The sequence below is a fragment of the Trichechus manatus genome, unplaced genomic scaffold (genome assembly GCF_000243295.1).
Source record: "Trichechus manatus latirostris isolate Lorelei unplaced genomic scaffold, TriManLat1.0 scaffold00029, whole genome shotgun sequence".
Taxonomy (NCBI): domain Eukaryota; kingdom Metazoa; phylum Chordata; class Mammalia; order Sirenia; family Trichechidae; genus Trichechus; species Trichechus manatus.
In genome coordinates, this window is record NW_004443965.1 from 11,873,805 (window position 1) to 11,896,509 (window position 22,705).

At 42.3% G+C, this 22,705-nt stretch overlaps 1 protein-coding gene across 1 annotated transcript in view; it reads right to left on the reverse strand.

The window, feature by feature from the left end:
- Nucleotides 1-21,239, reverse strand: part of MAP1B (microtubule associated protein 1B) — a 103,448-nt gene extending 82,209 nt beyond the window's left edge. Inside the window, exons 1-2 of the mRNA XM_004374508.2 lie at nucleotides 20,795-21,239; nucleotides 12,974-13,075 (exon numbers count right to left, since the gene is read on the reverse strand). Of these exons, the coding sequence (XP_004374565.1) occupies nucleotides 12,974-13,075; nucleotides 20,795-20,978 (286 nt within the window). The 5' untranslated portion in view covers nucleotides 20,979-21,239. The remainder of the gene's footprint in view (nucleotides 1-12,973; nucleotides 13,076-20,794) is intronic.
- Nucleotides 21,240-22,705: the final 1,466 nt, after the last annotated feature.

The window sequence follows — 22,705 nt, forward strand, 5'->3', positions numbered from 1 at the left end:
CTTTGGCCCATGCCCATCGGCGGCCCCCCACCCCCACCCCGCTCCGGTCCATTGCTTCTCAAGAGACTGACTCTTAACCAGAGCTTCTGTGTTGCTAAGTCTCTGAAAGTAACTGATAGTCTGTAAATAAACGCTTGCCACGCCTTAATGTTTAAAGGCAATCCGTAGTAAAGAAATTGTTTGTCATGTAAATAATCACTGCCAATTTTCAGATTTCTTATGCAGTTTATTTCTCAAGCCTAAGAGCTAATTATAGTTTCTCAAACCTATGACACCTCATCATTCACTGTTGTACCCATTCAGAGCAAGTACTATGTGCCAGGCACTGTTCTAAAGCTCCTTATCAAGGGACATTAGTCTAAGGCCTCCTTATCTCTATGGAATTGCATTCCTTTTCTCTTATCATTCAGTTGCAATTGGGAGAAGGCCATTTCTGAAAAGTTAGAATCCTGAAAGATTAAAAAATCTACCCCCATTTTTCTCATTCAAGGTAGGTTTTTGTTTAGTCGGTGGTTTCTTATTTTCCTTGGAAAAGCTGGAGCTTTTTTGGTAACTAGTTTCAAATTTCTGATGAGTCTGCTTTTCTTTTTTTAATAGAAAATCCATTTGCTTGCTAAAAGATTCCAGTAATAGAAATTTCTATCTGATGATGGAATCGTATTTCTAGACTACCCCTGGAGTGAGTCAATTTGCCAAATTATTTCATTTATATTTATACACTTGAATGTTATTCCAAAGGCTCCAAACAGTCTCTATTCTACGTATAATACAATAAACCAAAAATAAGACATAGTATAATAATATGTATAACTAATACATAATGTAATGCTTCTTTAAAAAGCAGACACTGATCTCGTTAAATGTTTTACAATAACCAAAACCAGCTTTATTTGTAGAAAAGAAGGCTGTGATTGGGGGATGGGAATGGTGCAGTAGGAAAAAGAAAAGGAGGAGAGAAGGAAGAAAAACAAGAGGAAAATAGATGACTTTAGAGGGAACAAGGGGCATGAGTGATACAGATGAGAAAATAACGGAAGAAAAGTAGGTGAAAACACATGAAATGTCACTTCTGCATCCACAGATATTTACTTGGATGTTCTAATGCTTCCTTAAAAGGAAAAGATGGATGTGGCTTCAGCTGTTTCTGAAATAATATAAAAGCAAAGTCATACACACAGTATCATGTATGCACAAGTAAATGGCTACATGATTTAGCCATACAAACTCTTCTATTCCCAGGATCTAAAGATATTCTGGCCAATCTTAAAGCACAGGCAATAAGCCTTTAAAAATAATCTCACGTCTCATTTCTTTTATCTTTTGGTTGGGTTTTGTGTTTAGCTCATTAGGAGGAAGATGGCACAATAGAGAAGACAATTATCTATTTAAAAATTTGTATTTTCTTATGCAAGGCATATAGAAAGCAGGAAAGAAAAAATGGTTGAGAATTACCAGTGGGCTAGTGCATATTTTGCAAACCTCAAGATTTTTTTCAAGTTACCTAGACGATTGCCCTGGTGTCTTTCTTCACACACCCCTTCTTTCTCTATAGCAGTTCTGAGTTCTTTAGCAATATCTAGACCAATGACTCTTTTTCAGAGGCAGTGTAAGATCCAGGGATATCCACTGTTCTACAAAGAAATGGGGAGCCCTGGTAGCATAGTGGTTAAGTGCTCAGCTGCTAACTGAAAGGTCATCAGTTCAAACCCACCAGCTAATCTGTGGGAGAAAGATGTGGCAGTCTGCTTCCATAAAGATTACAGCCTTGAACCCTATGGGGCAGTTCTACTCTGTCCTACAGAGTCACTATGAGTCAGAATTGACTCAACAGCAATGAGTTACACAGAAATGGAATCATATTAATACTGAGGTGTCCATTTGGCAGCCTCAATATAAACGGTTTGCTCACTATTGTTTCATTAGTAAGACTCGTATTTACAGTTTTATTAATCAGCACACCCTCATTTTTACAGAGTAATTACCACTAATGTTCATAAGGAGGACCTTGAGGCACAGGGAAAAAAGACTTTCCTCCTGAATCATCCAAGGAAGATTCAATTAGATTGTTCTGAGTTTGGGTTCCAAGTAGGTGGCAAACAAGGTGCACTCTCCTGGCATTCTCCTCTTGCGGGAATGCTTCTCACTTGGCCTGTGCTTCAATAAAATGCCAATATTTGCCCAAGGTGTGCACCTGACTCTTTTACAAAAAAAAACTTCCCTTTGAAAACATCACTCTATTTGGGAGGGAGAGGGATAACAGATTTCTAAATGTATGTTTTCTATAAATAGTTTGAGTATATTCTGGGCTAAAGTATAAATTTGGTTTAGGAATTTCTAGTCAATTCTAGAAAAATTTGAGATGTTCATATAAAAGAAACAACTGTATTACTGGATTCTAAAACTTTGAAAAAGAATAATCCTATAAAGAATCACTGGCAACTCTAGAATATTTGATTAACAAGACCACCATACTTCTCATCCAAAGGGTTATTATCGTCGATATTGTTATTGTGTATAAATTATCTCATTTGAGTTTTAGAAAATTCTGTGAGGTTTGCTGTAAACACATAATATCACATTTAGATTTTAATGAGTGAATTAAACATTTTTTCAAACATGATCAAATTAGAGATAGGATAAATTGCTAACCTTTAAGGTATTAGATACCAACAGGAAATCATAAGCCATATTACCATAAAAATCACTTTTCCTACTAGATAATCATGACTTTCTGATAATGATTACCTGCACACAAGTTGCGGACTGTCAGTAATAATTTGATCTGAGCATTGTTTCCCAAGGGCATTCATATCTGCATGTGCTGACTTGTTAAATCACGCTGTGTTAATTGATGGTTCACATGACAAGATATGTGTAGCAGATCATGCTTATTAAAATGCAGGCCATTCTCAATTATCCATAATAAATGATGTGCTTGGGATTTTTAACACACTCAGTCTACAGCTCATGAGGTTCAACCTTGAGCCTCCTTCTAAGATCTGTGAATAAGTAGCTACTCTGAGGCTCAATGGAGCTCCCAATATCAATGTGGAAACTCTAATTTTAATGGGAAAACAATGCATCTATTTCCTATTTGGCATTGTGTAGGTAAAACACCCATGGATTTGACTTGTGAAACACTTTCCATCCAGGTGTTTGGCATGATGCAAACACAATTAAGTTTTGCCTTGTTTGGTCTTTCTGCAAGGTAAAGATGATGGGAAAAGCCCAGGGCCAAGAATTCCCAGACTAGGAAATCAGCCTGAGTGTCATAAAGCTGTGCTGCCCGAGGTTGGGCATCTCCTCCTAAAGTTAATCACACTAGTTGATGGGAGAGGTAGATTTTCTAAACTAAATTCTTTCATTGATATCTTAAAACCTGGATTAAAAACTGCTTTAGCAAGCTAAACAGAGTAAGACAAGCTCCCTTCTACATTTTAGTGATGAGGCAATTTAGTAAAAATTCATAGAATCATGGAATGTCAAAACCGGAAGGGGCTTAGATATCATTTAGTTCATCATTTCCCACATTGTGTTCTCCAGAAATCTAGATCCATGGGCTCCAGTGGTGGTGGAAGTGGTTGGTCAAATAAGTAATGAAATGTATGGCTAAACAAAATTTAACAAGTTTATTCACATGCAATTATATACAGTATGGCTCCTCAAGGAATAAGATCTTGTATGCCATAGTTTCCAAACTTATTTCACCATGGAATTCTTTTCCATGGAACATCTATTAATGTTTTGCAGAATTAACGACTGGCAGAACAAAGTTTAGGGTACCATGATTTAGTCTAATCTCTTTAATGTACAGAAGAAGAAACCTGACTCCCAGCAACTTCTCAGGAAGCCACATAAGCAACAATCGCCTTGGGTGACCAGAGCTGCTGCATTAGACCACGCTTGGAGGGCTGTCTAGATGGGGAGGTCCTGGGAACCAGCTTTGCAACCTCCCTGCTTCCCCATGTCACAGGGACAGCAGAATCAAGTGCTTTCCAAAGCATCTATCTGAGTCTCAGGGAGGTGAACCAATTATTTCAGATTTGTTCCCATAAAATCTTTTGCTTTTACGATCTCGCCCTCATGTCTTCGGAGTCTGTCAATGGACAATTTCCAAGCACTCAGAGATGAACAATCTTGAAATTAATTCTATACATTCAGTTTAGCAGTTTTGTCCTCACCTAATTCCAGAGGGGGAAATCCTTAAAATAACAAGACAATCTTTTCATAATTGAATTAAAGGGCTTAACTTAAAATGTAGCTCCAAACTAGTGACTACTTTAATTGAGTTTGTATTCAAAATTCCTTGATCACAAAGTGAGTTCAGTGTGTTTGGGTATGTTACATTTATGCCTCAATTTGTATAGATTATATGAATATATATTCATGTAATATATCCTTTATGTGTATTTTATGTACATGTATTTTTAAAAATAGTTTGAACAAACAGAAGTTACAGAGGGACCCTCCTGCAAAATCCATATCTGGCATATATTATAGACTGACTTGTTCTGTTAGTTATCTTATTTCCACAACTCCGTTGTAAACAGCTTTCAGGCCAGGATTACTTACACATCTTCCTAAGGGCTGCTGAGCCAAGAACTGGAACTGTGTCTTGCTTCAGGAACTACTACATAAATATTTAATGACAGACTGACAGACAATAGATCACCTTCTAAAAAAATATATCATATATTGTGAAAAGATTATCTCCTTTCCAATGGATTAGAATATAAGGTATTCCCCCTCGCTCCTGTTGGAGCTTGCTGTCTCTTTCTCTCTTTCTCTCTCTCTCACACACACACACACAAACCTGCACAAATTACACTGAACATAATTCAACTACCTACAAAGCAGTTCAGCATTTTGCAAGGCCCTGGGACTTCACTGTGAACACCACTTCCTACTGAATTGCATGGCCAAAAATTCTTTCGATTTGAGCAGTGAGACTGCTTAGAATTCTAAATAAAGGAGCGATTGCAATACCATCTCTAAAACAGGCATGAAGTTCAATTCAAAAGGGGAGGAAGTTCAAGTAATTTTCACACGTTTCGAGGGGTTTTTCAAAAGTCAAAACTTCCACGTGACAGTTTAAAAGGGCAGAGGACAACCACTCAAAACAGCCGAGGATCTCTGCACTAAGAGAGCCGTGTTTGCCTGGGTTGCAGAATTTATTCCATCTTTTATTTTCTCGTTATCAGGCTAACTTCCCCAAATGCGACATTTCCACTGACTGACATTTCAGGAACCAAAAAGCAACATCTATAAGGTGTAGTGCTTGGGGCAAAGTGTTCTGGAAATGTGTTGTTCTCTCAGGGAAGTAGTTGTTCCTTCCTTAGAGATGCAAACATGTGAGATGCAAACAAGGAATCTGTGAATTTAGTCCAAAATGCTTAACAGTAGTTCATTTATTCATAGCCTCCAATGAAAACTTGTTTTATTAAGAAAGAAAAGGTTAGCCTAACAGTAGAGCAAAGGTTTAGAGGATTCTCCTCTAAGACAACAAAGACAGCCCTCAGGGCGTTCGTAGTTTATCTTAACCCCTCAGGAAGGCCACAAGGCAATTTTTAGAGGCAACAACAGTCTGAGTCTTTAAAATGAGTGTAGTTACTGGGAAAAGGAGCCACATTCAGTAAAACACTACTTTCCCTTGGCCTTTGGGTAGAAGCTGCCCTCAGTCTGGAGAGAAAGAAAGAGAGCAAAGGAGCCAGAGAGAGTGAGAGAATGAACCACTGCTTGTGTTCATTTTTAATTAGATAATTTTATTTTTAAATCATGCACAACTCTTTTCTAGTTGCATTTCCTATAAGCATTCATCTCTCCAGTCTTGACTATAGGCAAGCCTTTTAAGTGCGAATATTTTATTAAAATAATATTATTTTTTGTCTTATATTTATGTTAATTTCTCCAGTCCCTGAGGTCCATTTTGAAGTGGCCTTCCCCAGGGGTCCTTCTTACTTTCTCACATTTCCCTGGAACCAAGGAAAGCTGACTTCAGGCAGCAGAAATTACCCTTAGACTGCTGCAGAGAAAACAAAAGGGGTGAGTCCTGGAGTATGATGTTTTGGGGTACTTGCTCGTTGCCTGGGTAGCGTTTAATTAGTCCTGGGTTTCGGCCGGGGGTGGGGCTGCTGGTACCTGGGTAACCTTTGTCATCGTGACTGAACAGTGGTTGGACAATCAAAATGCAGTGCTTGGTATGCTCTCCAGTCTCACCCCTAGTCTTCCTCAGGAATTTAAGTAAACACCTCTCTCTCTGTCTTACACTCACACCACACGCACACCACAGCATTTGTAAATTAGGAAAACAATCTTTGTTAGTGTCTTTTAAAGCTGCGAGTGACTTATTTCCCCCACTAAATTATGAGGCTGTCTTATTCTTCCATATATCCATTTACAGTTCCTTGCCTATCAGAAAGCAGAAAAAATATTACTTGAAATTTTTTAAAGATGCCCATTGGTTGATGCTTTATTCCTCATCTTCCCCCATATCTTTCTTATTTCTAGCGTGCTTCCAGAGATGCTGAATAAAATGCCCCCAGACAGACAGTCCAAAAGCAGGCAGTACAAAAAAAGCAAAGGGAGTGTAGTTGCTTGGTGGTTTGCTGTTGTTGTGTGCTTTCTTTCAAAAAAAACTTTACTAGCAAAAACCATGGGGTCCCTTTGGTCTCTGGAAATGAAGACAAAGGCGCTGACATGCAGCATAAGACACTGTCCTTGGTTAGCAATGTTAGCAAGCTGTTCTGGAATGCACTTAGTTGGATTTAATGGAGGGGTTATTGACATTCTCCAAAATGGCTACTGTGCCCAGGCAGCCAATTTTCTGCCACCTTCCTGCCTCTGTGTGTCTGTGCTGAGTGGTTCCACAGTGCCCATTAGGAACCGCTTGAGAGCCATTATAGTCGGCAGAGCAAAACATCCTTTTTACTCTAAAAAAAAAGTGAGATGAATAGGTATTTCTAGGGTGGTCTGAATGAGCCATTATTAACAACCCTGAGGAATGAAAGCCCCTGCACATGGCAATGAAGCACCATTTTATTCCTTTCTGTTGGCCACACACACACACACACACACACACACACACACACACATACACACACACATTAGGGTGTGAGCATCTGGGTACAAAGAATCCCCAAATTTTAAAGTTGAGCAAAGTGCAAATCTCTCAGGAATTCCGCCTTGTGTGGCAGACACTACAAATTCTGAATCTTCTCGGAAGGTTTGACCCTTTCACTGTTTCAAAGAGGAGGGACTGGGGGCCCGCAGTGTGCAGCTCCTGCTGCAGACACCGAATGGGAGCGCTGGGGCGACAGCGGCGAGCGGGCGGGGCTGTGACCACTCCGCCGACCACGGCGAGGCGGGAAGGGCAAGGGACAGAGGCCAGGGGGAGAAAGGCGAGGGATTTGCATTAAAATAGGGAGTCTCCATCCCAGGCGGCCAGCATTGACCTCAATGGAAGTTAAACAGAGGTCTGGCTACTTCAACAGCAATCAGTCGCTCTATTTATCTTCCTCTAATGCCGGGATTCCTCCCCAAAAGAGCTGCGCGGGCATGTGAGCAAGTGCCTTGTGCACGCGTGTGAGAGAGAAACCGTGGCGATAAAGTAACTGCTGCCCCTCTGAAATCGCTGGTTCTCCCGGGGTTAAGGCAGCCTCTTTCATGCAACTGGAACACATATCTGTGTGCTTTATTGTTGAGAAGTCGGGTGCAGGGCTGAAAACACATTCACTACCCCTGTCATAGAGCAGTGGGTGCATTAGAGGCACATACAATTAAGCTGTAATTCTACACAACGACAGACTAAACATGCAAGTCTAGACGAGAAAGAAGAGGACGAAAAATATTCTTAGACACTTGCTAAGACCATTTTAACATTTTCTTAACACTCTACGGACAAATATTAGCTGCAAAACCTTGCTTCATTAATGTCAAAGGGAGGAGAGGATTTGCATGATTTAAATTCAAAGGGCTTGATTTTAATTCTCCATCAAAAACCAATCTCTAACAGTCACTCAGCACAAATCTAACGATGCTCAGCTGTGATGTGTTTACCTTCTAGGGAAAAGGCATGGATTTGTAAGTAAAACTGCCCCTGTACACATTACAAAATCAATCACATTGTGTGAAGGTTAATGTGATCCAGGAGTTATAAAACTAGTGACAAAATGTAAATATGCCAAGGCCTTATTATTTATTCAGCGGACGAAGAAATAAACCATAAGAAGTCTCAGTTTCTTAAAACTGGCAAAGTCTACAGTCACTTGTTGACTGGGGAGAGTAGAAGGGAGAACAAGCAGTGTAACAGAGTGGAGGAAGGTACCCATGGGTGGATTATCCCAGTGAGAAACCAGGCAAGCAAACCCTCGCTGCACATTAGCATCCTCGCATAGAGACCCGACAACACCATTCTGCGAGTGGTCTATTTACAACCTTGCTCTAAGTCTGCCATACCAGAAGCTTAAAGCATTGCCTCCCTTTTGCTCTCATGCCCAAAGTACCTTCCTCAGCTCAGTCATAGAATGTTGCTGCCCCCTGCACATAACCAGCAGCTATGTGCCTTCTGATAATGTTGAAGGCAACTGTTTCACTGAGAAATCTTTTTAATATGAATTAAAAATTATTACAAGAAGGAAGCCAGCCAAGCTCTAAACTCAGTATTTCCCATAGATAACAATAATTGCCAAATATACAAGTCAAATAAATCCTCAACATGGGAGAGACTATTAATACTAACTTACACTTACTGTTTACCATGTGACAAGCACTGTTCTAAGCTCTTTACATGCATTAATTCATCAGATCCTTATGAAAACTCCATGACCTTCCCTCTCGAACCTATGAGCACATTGTACAGGACCAGGCCTCCCTCTGATCATCCCTATTTTACACTGTTAACCCTCCTTTTCCCGGTCCCTCCCACCCTTGGTAACCACTAATAAACTTTGCTCTCTATACATTTGCCTTTTCTTGTCTTTTTATGTAAGTGAGGTCATTCAATATTTGTTCTTCTGTGATTGGCTTATTTCACTCAGCATAATGTCTTCTGGCTCCATCCATAATGTAGCACGTATCAATATTTCATTTCTCCTACTGCCTGAGTAGTATTCCATTGTATATATGTGCCACATTTTCTTTATTCATTCATCTGTTGATGGGCATTTAGGTTGTTTCCACCTTTTGGCTATTGTGAATAGTGTCCCAATAAACATTGGTATACAAGTCTCTTTTTGAGTCTCTGCTTTCAAATCTTTCAGGTATATAAGTAGGAGTGGAATTTCTGGGTCATATGGTAGTTCTATTTTTAGTTTTGTTAGGAACCGCTATACTGTTTCCACAACAGCTGTACCATTTTGTATCCCCACCAGCAATGGATAAGGGTTCCAGTTTCCCCACATCCTCGCCAACATTTATTTTCTGGTTTTTTTGTTTTTTTTTTTTATCTTAGCCATCCTAGTGGCAGTGAAATGGTATCTCATTGTGGTTTTGATTTGTATCCCTCTGATGGCTAATGATGCTGAGCATCTTTTCATGTGTTTGGTGGCCATGTGAATGTCTTCTTTGGTGAAATGTCTATTCAAATCCTTGGCCCATTTTATGACTGGATTGTCTTTTTGTTGTTAAGCTGTCGAGGTATTGCTGTATTTTGAAAAAGACTTTCTAGTTGAATTTTTACATAAGTGAAAGACGGGTTGAGTGCTCATGAAAGAGTATCTAACCTTTTCTCTGAAGACAACTGGTCTCACTTGAACCCTGCTTAGAGTAGCCAAAAAGAGTTTTACACCTGATGATTGCCCAGAGGAAATCAGCAGAGAATGGTCCTGGGCACACAGGAGATGTTTGTGGAATAACCTGTAGGCAAGCTAATCCTGCATCAGGTCAAGAAGATGGCCCTAGATGGCTTACCATTCAATGAACTATGGCATGCCAGAGTTGGATGGGGCTTAGAGATTCCAGGGCTAATATTCTGGGGAACCACGGAACCCACAATCTCACTGTTCATATTGCCCCCTACCCACCTTGTGCAAATACAGCACTCATATTACAGGTTCTTGCTCAAAGGGCATTTGTTCAAAATGACTAAACTTTTTAGAGTTGTCTTGAATGGGGCCAGCAATCTTGAAGAAATAGCTAAACTAAATCTCAAAACTATATTTAAAAACTCATGAATGGGGGTAAGCAAGTACAAGGGAACACATCTGGTTGTGCCACCTGGCCAACCTCTGTTGGCTGCAACCTGAAGCTATCACCAGTCTTTTATAAACAATCTCCAATTCTTAAAAACAACTACAAAATGTTTAATGACCAACATGAATGTAAAACAGATACAAGAGCAACCTCACCCCTAATCTACTTGTGTCAGGGAAGACAATGAATATTTTACTACAGCTCTGTAATCTGCTGGCCTAAAAAAAACTGTTCGAAGTTTGGGTTTGATGCAGGATGCTGGATTTTATATTGACCTGTATGTGATTATTAAATGTCTCCTCCTCCCACAAGAATATAAGCTTAAAGTAAGTAGTGTCTGTGCTTGTCTTATTCATGACTGTGCCCCCCTCCTCCACCAACAGGGTCTAGCATATCGTAGGCTCTATTTAAGTATTTTTTTAAACTGACTAAATGAACAAATGACTTTTTTTTATCTTTAGTGGATCCATCACTTATCTTGTTCCTTGCCTCTGCGTTAACTTAGAATCTTAAAACTCTAAATGCAGATTCAGCCAGCTCCATTTAAGATGACCTGAGTTACATGTGTTAGCTTTTACAAAACTTCAGTGTGTGGGGAAGAGACCGCTATATCTGGACCCACTTATAAACAAATAGACTTCAAATTTTTCCATAAAACATTTCTAGCTTGATTACAAAAAGCTAAAGGCTTCCTTGGGCCCAATGTGATCATCCTGTGATCTCCAATCATCCCAATTTTGTGTCCTTGTCCTCCAGCATAAAGCCTCTTCTCGTGAAACATACTTACCTGAAACTGAATCTGACATGTGCTTTAGAAACATTTCTGCCACTCTATATGCTCCCCACACAGAGGTATCGCTATAATGGCTCTTTTCTATATGCTTAGTCCCCAGAGGAAGGCCTGGTCCTGTACAATGTACTCAGAGGCTGGTCACAGTATTAGTGCTTTCTGGAGTCAGCAAGAATGGTAGGGATGCTGTGTGTCCCCAGGCCAGTCTCTAGACATAGCATCAAGCACAGCACTGATAAAACTAGGTCGGCAACCAGTCCTTACTGTCAGTGACAGGAGGAGAATGAGGAGTATAGTAGGCTAAAGTGGCAGTTTGGGGGGACTTGACCTTTCTAATCCACAAGAGTAATACTGCGTTATTGGTCAAAAAACGGTGAATTATTCAGCAATTCTTGCAGCCTTTTTTGAAATACATAGCTGTTAGTCCATAAAGCAAATTCAAGTATGAATGAACACAATGGGAATCACATGTTTTACAAAAAAAAAAAGTAGTCTTACAAGCAGTTGTGGGAAGAAAGCCAGAACAACCTACATAAAAAAAAGGATAAAAGCTTGATTTTTACTGTCCTTTTGAAACAAACATAGTTGTTGGAGAAAGGGAACTTCTCCGATATTTTGTGAGATGATTTTAAAAGTTTTGGAGATTTGCAAGACACAAAACATAACACAATAGCAGTAGCAGAAGCAAGAGAAGCAACCATATACTGTACCTTTACTTCAGCAAATCATGGGCCGTTTGACAGTCTCTGGATGATACTCTCTCTCTTTTTCCCTCAGTGCAAAGTTACTGAAGAGCTGATTTTTCACATGGCTTTGTGGCAAGTTTAACTTTCAATGAACGGGTTCTTGTTAAGTTTTTCTTAGCATAATTACTCAATCCCATGCTTGAAAACTACAATTCATTTGGATAACCAAAATGTATAGGGATTTCATGCTAATATCATACTCAAAGGGGAGAGCTGGAACAGTCTTATAGGCATATTGCTGGCGAGCTGCTGCCAACTGTGACTCATGACGGGACTGACATCCTATAAAAGTAGACTCAAATCTCAGCACGCACAACGCTAACAGAATATGATCTAAGCAGTCAAGAAATACGGAACTCCATTTCTGACTTTATAGCAATGCCAATAAGCTTAGCAATCACGGAACAAAAATGTAGACAGAAAGGAACTTTCTCTACTCTTTTACATAAACTTCAAGTGACATTCAAGAAATAAAATGCAATATAGTGTCTATGGCAGGTCAATGGTGGAGCTTTTGAGAAACACATCCTGGGTTTGAAGTCTTTATGGGCCAGAAACTGTCCCATAACTCCCCACTGTGATCAAGTGGGAGAAATATGGATCACGGCTTACAAGGGGAAGGCAAGTGGACGAGTCCACATAAGCACATCGCTAGCCCTACAGACATGGCCCAAGTACATCCCCAGTGAGGGGGCTGGTTAATGGAAGCATCTTCACATGACAAGTTTTTGTCTCCTTACCTTTAATTATTCTGTAGGATTCTTTTTCATCTCTGTAAGAAAGGCTATTTTAACAGCAGTTCGGCATATCCAACTCACTTTAGCCACATGAAGGAAGGTGAGTGACAATGCAATGATGGATTATAATGCAATGATGCTATGTATTAAACTTTGAAATGGAGAAGATGTTGTGGGATTCTGGAGGTATCCAGTTTGTATTTATAACCACATTTAAATAAAACTAACATTTAAATAATTAGCAATCCCTTGAGCTCAGAGTACAGTGAGATAGGAGGAAAAAAATTTACCCCAAAACTTAAAAACTGCTAAAAATCCACAGAAGAGATAACCCTTGCAGTGAAAACTCTGAATGTGGCTTCTGGCCAGCCTAGCTGATAACAGCAAATACAAAAAATCCTTTAGCAAGTAAGAGGAAGTTTTTTTGAGACTCCAGGCAAAGCCTTCAGCCAATGGTCTGTTCCCTTTGTCTTTTCAAATTGCACATTGACTAATATCGAACAAAGCCTCACCTGGGACTTCAGGAGAGAATCTTGCAGAGTGTCGAGACACAAAAAGTTTCAGTTCTTGGTCCAAGTTGCATTCGATCAGGTTCGTGTCCCATGATCGGATTCCTAGGGAAGGAAAGCAAGATAGTTGACAAGCTTCCAGCTAGTCATTTCAGGGTGGTTTGGAAAATATCACTGCAACATTTCTCAGGCTTGAGGGGTGGATGTGGAAACTCCTTTTCTGAAGAGCTCAGTGACTAGCAGGGATGCCCACAAAATGGGAGGGCTGGAGAAGTCTCTCCACCAGGCCACGAGGGAGAGATAACTAGCAGTGTGGACTGAACTTCTGCCCCTCATAAAAATGTAAATGCAGCTTTTCTGGAAGAGCAAAAGAAAACAGTCATTAGGAAAATGACAGACTCCACTCCAGGGAGGAAGTAGAAAGGGCAGAAAGATTGTCTGTTCTTGAGCCACTTAAGAGTCCACCAGAACATCTTTAGCTTTCCCATGGCCCACTTGTACATGGTGAGAAAATGTACAATGGGGGTAGAGAAGGTATGGGACTGGCATTTAAGTCCTTTGTTTTTAAAATGATGGTCTCGTACTGTACAGATGTGTTTTGTGTGCACACACAGTTTCTTTTCTTAACCCATCCCATTTTTGACCTCAGTTTCTAAATCCCTAGATATCAATCCAAAATTTGTGCGATCTTTGAGTAGAAGGCGGGATCTCGGTCTTCAAGACTTGGCCTGCCTATCCTCCCAGACGTTTATTTCACTTGAGGAGCTTGGCAGGCGGCTCTTTCACAATTGTTAGCTGTATTGAGTTTTCTTATCCAGAGGCAAAGAAATGTGGCAATTTTTCATACTTTATAATGGAGTTGGGGGCCATGAGCTGTCTATTTGTACAAAAGCTCAGGGTTCCTTTCTCAAATCCGGAACTTGGGGTGAGAGGAATGCCAGGGCAAGAATGAAGGCAGTTTCCTGTGCTGATGCTCGAGCTCCCCGGTCACTTCCTTCCTCCTCCCTCTGCCCTCCTTTCTCTTTGCCCTCCCAGATAGAATGGCTCAGAAGTAAACCCAAGGGACATCAGAGAAGGGAGATCTGGGGAGCAAGTAAGGAAAAATGAGGAACCACAGAACTCTGGGGTGCGTTTGTTTGTTTGCCAAATAGAAGCCAATATGTAGTATCCATGATTGTACCTTGCACAGAGCATCCTCATTGCCAACAGCAAACCCCTGAGCAACAAGCACGGGCTGCACACCTACTAAGGGCAGGGGCTTGAACCTCTAGGTTTAACACACCAGGTGTACTCTCTCTAAATAAGCACCTGGTCAAGTAATCATTTTTATTGATCATTAGTCATGTATACAGACTTGGGAGTATAAAATGGCAACGTATTATTTAAACACACCTTAATTCTGTGATGCGTATCTGTTCTTACTCCCATTTATACCCTGCGCAGTGTTCTCATCTTGCAAAGAATCAAGATTGTCTATATATAAATATTACCCCCAAAATGCTGGCAACTCAGTTTACTGCACATCTAAAATAGCTTTTCAGATTACCCATAAAAGACCTTCCCAACCGCAAGGAATATTGTCAAATAGATATATGTCCACTAAATAGAGACAAAAATATCTCCTATGGTAAACGGGGCAAATTCAGGTGTGGAAGAGTTAACATTCCTAAAGAGAGGCTAAATTATTACAGAGAATTTTATGAGTCTCCCTGGAACCATTAACAGCCTCAGTTTGCATTTGCGCTAATGGAGCATTCAAATTTTAACAAGCAAGACATGCTGAGATTTGTGTATCTTTTTACTCCAGAAATGATAAATGAGTTCTTTTTGTTTCATGGAAAGCTTGACAGGTTGAGAGGTCTGAATTCATTAGAATATTTTACCTCAATATATACACTATATACACTCATCTAGTGTGAAAAATCATTGAGTTCCTGTCTGAGCTGCTTAATTGGTATTGTTGACCGAATTCTCTGTGCTCCAGGTCTGAGCTCTACTTTGTCTTCTGGCTTGTCAAGCTGGGTCAATAAATTAATAATGAAACATATATTTAAATCAAATTCCTACAATTTTCTGCCTTTGTTCCAAGTAATGTCCAAATTGCTACATTTATTTGAATGACTTCATTGGGGTTATAGGTAGACTTGATCTTACATTGTTGTTTGCCATTTTTAACTTGGCTTCAACTTACGACACATGCAATTAAATGTTTGCTTTATATTTTATAAACGTCTGGCTTTATGATTTATATTTTAGTAATGGAAAAAGCACTAAACAATAGAAAGCCATTTAGTAAGTTTTAAATTTCATTAGTAAACAGATGATAAAAAATAAGATTTCTCATTTTTATACTCCCAATGAAACTAAAAATTTAGCTTGGGTTCTCTTTTTAGGTGAACAGTTTCCAGCCAAATTATTTCTTAACAATGCATAATCACTACTACCACTTATAAAATAAAAGTTTCAATGGGTTCACTAGTTATTTCAGTTGGAAAGAGAAATTTTGGAAACAGGCCACTTTCTATACCAATTTTAGAAATAAAATACTTTGTACTTACTTGGTACTTTCTACTGGATAATATTATTAAAAGGAAGTAGTATTTTGCAATGAAAGTTCACATTTCATTTAATAGGTTTATGTATCTCCCCTTTGCGACTAAGGCAGCTAACAGTGGGCCCTCTAGAGCTCATAGGATGGGAAACTATCTCTTTGGCCCTTCCAGTTTCTCCCTCTTTTTTCATGGTTGGTGAGGATACTGGGGTGTTGGTAAAGAGGTTCTGATGAGGTCTTGCAGAAGCAAGTTATCCGGTCTCTAACGGAGGGTAGAAAAGCCAGGACAAATCCCCGATCCTTCTTCTGACTATGCCCCCAATACACCTCAGGTCAAGCTCTTCCCTGAGCCTCGGCTTCTCCAGGGCTTATGAAGACTGTGCCCCTTGCTGGCTTATTCAGGTAGGGGCAGAACAACTGCACCCCTCTGGAGGAGATAAATGTCCACTTTTTAAACATCTAGGCTCAGAGGGCATCTGTCAGCCCTGGGAACTCAGTAGTGTGCCTAGGCATCCTGAGCCGCTCACAGCCTGCTTTGCAGCAATTACCCGGCCTTGGAAGTGAGCGACATTACCGTGTCTGTTTTTCTGGAGCGTATTCTTGCCTAGCCTTATTGGCCAGGAGGTAACAAAGGAACTTTCCTTCTCGGTTCTCTGACCCCAGGTAGTAAGAGTCCACAAAGGGTAGGCTAACATGCATATGACGTTTACAGATGGACAAAGAAGAAAAGACAAGACTGCATGTGGGAGGACGGGGGGTCATCACAGGGCAAGTCAGAGTGAAAAAATGAGAAAGAACCAGGGAGCCTATGGTATACAGACTATATCTCTCCAAATTTACCAATTATAAAAGTGTTCTGCAATATCGTTTAAAGAAATCTACATCAAAAAAAAAAAAAAAACCCTCCCATTTAAATGGCTACTTTAAATGGCTAATATCTATATTACTAAAAGAGACAGTAGATTTCAGAAAGCAGAACTAAATGGCCAAACGATATGCAAAGCTAAGGCAGGCTTTATTTTCAGAGAAAAGACTTTCTATTCTTTCCCTTGACCTAACCTGGAGATCCTCAGTCCAATTTCCTTTTTTTTTAGCCAACAGCTTGATGTTCATAATGTGCATGTTATGTATAATGAAGCAACATCTTATATAGAGAGCTCATAATTTCAAAAAACTGAAACATTGATAATAATTTAGGCCTTGGATAACATCTCACAATAGAAGCAAACAAAAGAAGTAATTTACAATAATTTATTTATTGATCTAAAAGTTAGAATTTGTTGAAAAAATAAGCCCTTAAAAAAGATTTAAAATGAATCACCAATTTAATAACCTTAAATTTTCAGACTGGCTTTTATTTCAGCGTGGATGACAGAACCCTTAGCAGATAATACCAATTAAGCAGTGCAAGCAAAAATTCATCTGCCTTTTGACTCTGAAAAGTATAAAGATGAATATCATAAATGTAACACTCTCCAACATTTTATTTAACTCCCACCATGTATGGGTTTTTTCCTGTTAAAACAAAGTGACAAAAAACTAAACTCTAAATCTTTCCTGGGTTCTTAATTCTATAACCATCTCAGACTGAAGATATTCAATAAAGTAATGATCTGGGTTACAACGTAATCAGCTAAACTTATATCTAACAATCCAGGGCAATAGATGTTACACACATCTATCTTTTATGTACAAATCTTGCTGATTCCCAGTGTTTACTAGAGGAGATGTTACAGTCTTTAACAGTAACTGAAAACATCAAATTGACACTTAGTATTTCTTACATGTTTTAATTCCTTTGAAAAAATAAAATGAAAATTCCTTTCACAGGGCTCTAGAATTCAGTTTGTAAGTCTATGTATTAAAATAACCAGAGGAGTAGCAGCTCTGATAAAACTGAGGAAGGCTGTTAAATCCGTGCTGTGGGCTAACTGGGAGGGGGGGGGCATGGAGTGGGAGTCGGTGGTAGAGACAATGGTTTGGCACAAGGTCTTCCACAACTAAATAAATAAAGCTAGACCAGTCCAAGGAAAGATAATTGTTGCAAACTCTGGAGAAGATATGGCCAAACCTCACATTATACTTTTTAAATATAGTTGAAAAGACTAGAGTGATCATCTCTCTCTTCCTTGGTTTCAAGAAGCATTTACTAAACATCCACATCTGGATGTTTCAGGCCTGTTGATTTACTGCATTACCACCATCTCCCTACAGATTTATAGGTTATTTTCTAGGTCTTCCCAGACAGCGCTCAATAATCAGATGGCAAGAATCCAAGTCGCCAGGGTCTCTAAACCCGCAGAGCCTCAGTTAGAGGGCAGGGGAAATAGCATAAAGAGTAACAGATGATGAACTGCTTTCCCAGCCTGCAACAAACGTTCAGAGCCAACCCCCCCCCTGGAGCAGATCCATCTTGCTTCATGCAACATGACCCAGTGTCACCAGCAACAACAGCAGCGCCATCAGAGTGACTTCTGGAGGAGGCCCAGCTGGGACCTGAAGGCTGAGGCAGCGTGTTATCCACAGAGGAACAGAGTCAACCTGCCCTGTTGCTAAGTCATCTTAGACCATCTGAAAATCTACTGAAGCAGTATTTTCACTTAGCATTGGAAGATGCTGCAGCACGCTGCAGCCGAGACCCCAGGACCCCAGAGAGCAATCTCCAGAGGAAAGGCAGCATCTGTTACTGTGAATAAGGAAATGGCTCTGTTCACTCACTTGGTTGATTCTTAATGGGATCAATAAAGCCATTTCAGAGTTCCATGCAAAAACCCGAGCAAATTAGGGAATTAAAAATCAGGAAGCCATGGTGACTGGAAAGGGAACCTGAGGAGCGATTCTGGGACCCCAGCAATGTCTGTTTCTTGATCTGGATAACACAGGTGTGTTCGTACTGTGAAAATTCACTGAGCCGCTTATCTATGATTTCTGCCCTTTCCTCTATATAACATACGTCATTATTTGTTTTAATTGAAAAGAATTAGGAAAGCAGATCTGAATTTTATCACTCAGTGCTAGTGGTGTAAAAATACAAATAAAGACAGGAAGCACTTCGCAGCAGTACTTGGATGCATCTATTTTATTCTCCAGCCGAAGCCGCTTGAATAAACCCCCTGAGGATTCCCGCTCTGAAAGGATGATCAGCGAGTAACAAAGCAGGAAAATAATCAGTCCGAAGGTGACTGCTAAACCATCTCCCTGCATGGGGCGCTACCCACAAGTGGATGACTGTACAAAGGCAAGCTCTGAAAACTGCCGTATTTGATGTTAGCCTGCCTTCCGCTAGCATCAGTGACAGGGCCAGGAAACAAGTGATGCGGCAGTCCTGGTCCTGTCACTTGTGAGCTCTGTGACCTTGAGCCAGTCCCTTATCCTTTCTGCCTGTCTGGACGCTCATTTCTAAAATGGGGATGATGATCCTTCTCCTGGCACCAGGCCGAGCAGTTATGAAGATTTTATAGATAGAAAAGCACCTTCTACTGTATTATTGTTTCCCTAGCAAGGCTGCTGACAAATGATATTTTTAAAACTCCAAAGTCGTTGATTACTACAGTAACCACACCCAAAGTCAGTACGTGTGAATTTTTTCAAGAAGAAAATGTGCAATAAACCACATTAGAACTGTTCTGATTAAAGGCCTGTAGTTTGAAAATGAAGGGTTGCTGAGATGCTCATATAAAGCATTTCACGATAGAAATCTCTCTTATTATTTTTTTTTCCGAATAAAATATCACGACTGCTTTCTGCTCACTTTTTGTTTTTTTTAGCTGAAAAGGAAAATCAGTGCTTTAAAGTTAAACAAAAGAACCACGTCCTCAACTCCAGTCTCCACCCTGCAACCTTTTGTTCTGGGGACAAGTGGCCGTTTCCAAATGCAGAGACAGATGACAAGCATTTATTTTTTCATCTAAAACAAGCATTTTCTTTCGTCTTTTATTATGGGGGTGGGGAGAGCAGGGGACGAGGTCTGCGTGAACGCCCTTTGTCCGCCTCAGGCTGCCGTAGAGACCGCAGTGCGGACTGCACCACGCCCACTAGCCGGTGTCTAGGGTAGGAACGCTTCAGCACCAGCCCAAGAGAATAGAGCTCGGGCTGGGGCTGCGGAGGGACCCGGCGACCTCTGCCAGGGGCGAGGAGAGGACTGGGATGGAGATGGGCGCGCCGCGGGTAAAAGGAAAGGCAGAAAAGAGATCTGCCCACCCGGGGGCTCGGAGCGCAACAAAGCCGGGCTGAGGGAGCAGTGGGGGCGCGCAGCCCTGGCAGAGCCCGAGGCCTGGGTGGAGCGCACGCCCTGCCAGCCGCGCCCGATGGGCGCCGCAGTGCAGGGGGCAGGTGCGGCAGGCGGGTGAGGGCACTGCGGCAGCCTGGGTGGGGCTGGGGAGCCGGTCGGTCCACGTGCCCCAGGCTGTGCCCGCCGGACCCCCACAGCCCTGCCCAGGACTCCCGTGGAACCGCTATTCGGCCTCCGCAGAGCGCGCTCCTGGTGCGCGCAATGGGCGACGAGCTGGCGCTACCCGCGACCCCCTCCCCCCAGCCATCCCTCCCGAGGCTGAGACTTAAAAAGAAGCCCCACCCCACAACTTGGGGTCCTATTGTCCTTTCCGAAAGCTGCAACCAAGGACCCAGGGGCCGTAGCAAGGCTGGTTCGGCCTGGGAACGGAGCGCAGGCGGTTCTCCATCCCTGCATCCCGGGCGGTGGGGGGAGGGGGGGAGGCGGCGGGGGCGGGCGTGGCCCTTGCACTAGCCTAGTCATTCCCAGGAAAGAACGGATCTGGCGGTTTTTAAGCCAGAAAAGGCATTTTTCGGGGGCTGGGGTGGCCATGGGTGAAGACGATTCCCATGCGGGCCTTGGCACATGGTGTTTCAGCCCAGGGTCTGCCGGCTAGGGGGCCCCAAGCCATTTGCAGCGAGAGAGGAAGGCTGAAAGCAAGTGGCTGCATCAGGTTCTACCCCACCCCTCCTATGCCCCTTGCGGTTGCAGCTTTATTGTGGCCTCTGCTCCTCTGACACCTGCATTTCACTTAGCGGGAGAGATGGTGGTCAGCTCGGTAACAGATCCCTCAAGGTTATGAGAGATTCACTTTCTCGGGGTCTCAAATCTAATAATTCAGATAATTCTCCGACAGTAACCCAGAAAAGAGTCTGGACGGAGTGCGGGAGGTGGAGGGGAGGGCTAGGAGTGTGGGGCGCGCCCTGGGAGGAGGGTGGCCGTTGCGCCCTGGGTGGGGTCGCGTTTACGCGTCTCCCTGCTCTCGTCCCCTGGGGACGCTTACCGAGCTCGATGTTGCCTATGGCGCGCCGCAGGTGCTCCTCGGTCACGATCTCGCCGACGACCACCAGCAAGTAAAACTTGCTGTCGAGGAAGCGGTGTGACAGGCTGGGTGAGGTGGATGCCGCCGGGTTGGCGAGGCTGCCGGATGGCTCGGGCTCGGTGGCTTCCACCACCACGGTCGCCATCCTGCCGGCCGCTATGCTTCGGCGATGTGTCCCGCTCCGGCCGCTCCTCTTCTTTGCCGCAGGAGAAAGGATTATCTCGGAGGGTGCTGCCTCCGCTCCGCCCACTACGTCCCCCCTCCTGGCGCTGCGCGCCGCCTCCCCCTCCGCGCTCTCCTAGCTCGGCGCTGAGCGCGCCGCGGAGAGGAGCCGGGAGTGAGAGGGCGGGGAGGCGGCGCCGCTTTTATATGGAGACTTGTCAGGGAGCCCGGGAGGAGGAGGAAGAGGAGGAGGAAAGGACCACCCGGCACATCCTCACGCGGTGGCTGCGTCCGCTCTTCGAGCCGTTGGCCCGGGGCTGATGTCATCTGCAGCAAATCATCTTGCCCGCGGCCCGGAAGCTGGAGGGACGAGGTGTGTGGACAATGGTCTGGGCAGGGCCCCGAGTCAGGGACAAGGGGACCCAAACGGCTCCCGCTGCAGCCCTCAAGGGGGAAGACACTCCCAGTCCACACACGAACACCCACTGCCAGCTCCGAACCCCCACCCCGCTTGTGCAGGAGACTAGAATGGCTTTTCATTTTCAGAGTGGGGTGTTTCCCTTGTCCAAGGTGCGCAAGTCAGGCCGCTGCCTTAAGTCCCATCTGCAGTGAAGCTAGGTTCTCAGGAGCCTTGATCCCTACAGATTTGGTACTCAAGGTACCCACCCCAGGAAAATGGAACCTGCTTTTCTTTGACCTTGTGGATTTAGGAAGACATATTTAGCAATAGCAATATTTACCACCTTCACTTAGTACATCAAAAGTGCAAAACCTAAAACTGCTATTGTTCAGGTTTTGGATCCTACTCGGAATGCCCAAGGGTGAAAAATACTGATTTATTGGTGCTCATGGGAAATGAGAGCAATACAGATGGGTTATCTTAGATACAGATTTCTTAATAATATGCTGAATGGATAGTATCAGGCATAACAAAGAATAAAGAGAAGATACTGTCTCTACCCAGCAGGATTACAATGACTATAGTGTACTTTTCAGTTCCTTGGGGAACACACAAGCAAAATTATTTTATGTGACAATGATGTCTTTTAAAATATATGTAGCATTGGGGATTTTTATTGCCTTTGTTTAGAAGAACTCATAAAAATGTGTTGCTTTTTTTTTTAAGGAAACCGTCTACAACCATTTCTCACAGACTTACTGAATACAGCTTCTGTCTGAGGAAGGGGGGTGAAAAAGGAACAAAGTGTGCAAATATGGTATCATCATAAAAGACTGGGGGATTGGATGTTTAGGGAAGATGAATGGATAGAAATTAGAGTAGTTAATATACCTGTAATACCAGGATGTGTTTTTTTTTTTTTTTAATCACCTAGATAATTCTAAGATTGGCAAAAAAAAACTCACTGTCTTCGGTGTTAATCACCATGACTTATTGGTAATGTAGTCTTTGCTGTTTTTTCTGAAATCCCTATGTGCTAGACATGGTGGGCAGCCATTGTGGGTCCCATCCTACTTACCAGTCTGATCAAAGGGAAATAAAGATACTGTCTGGACTGTAGCATTTGGGGGCTGTGACAAACTCACTGGAGAGCTGAATTCACTAGTGAACAGTGACTACGAGTTCCCCAGTGAAATGGTAATAGATCGTGTCTTGGTCAAGGGAAGACATTCAATTGTTGTTAAAGAGGTGAGGCCAGCACCAAAGACCAGAATGGGGGAGGAGGTGGAAGTATGGTGAGGTGCACTGTT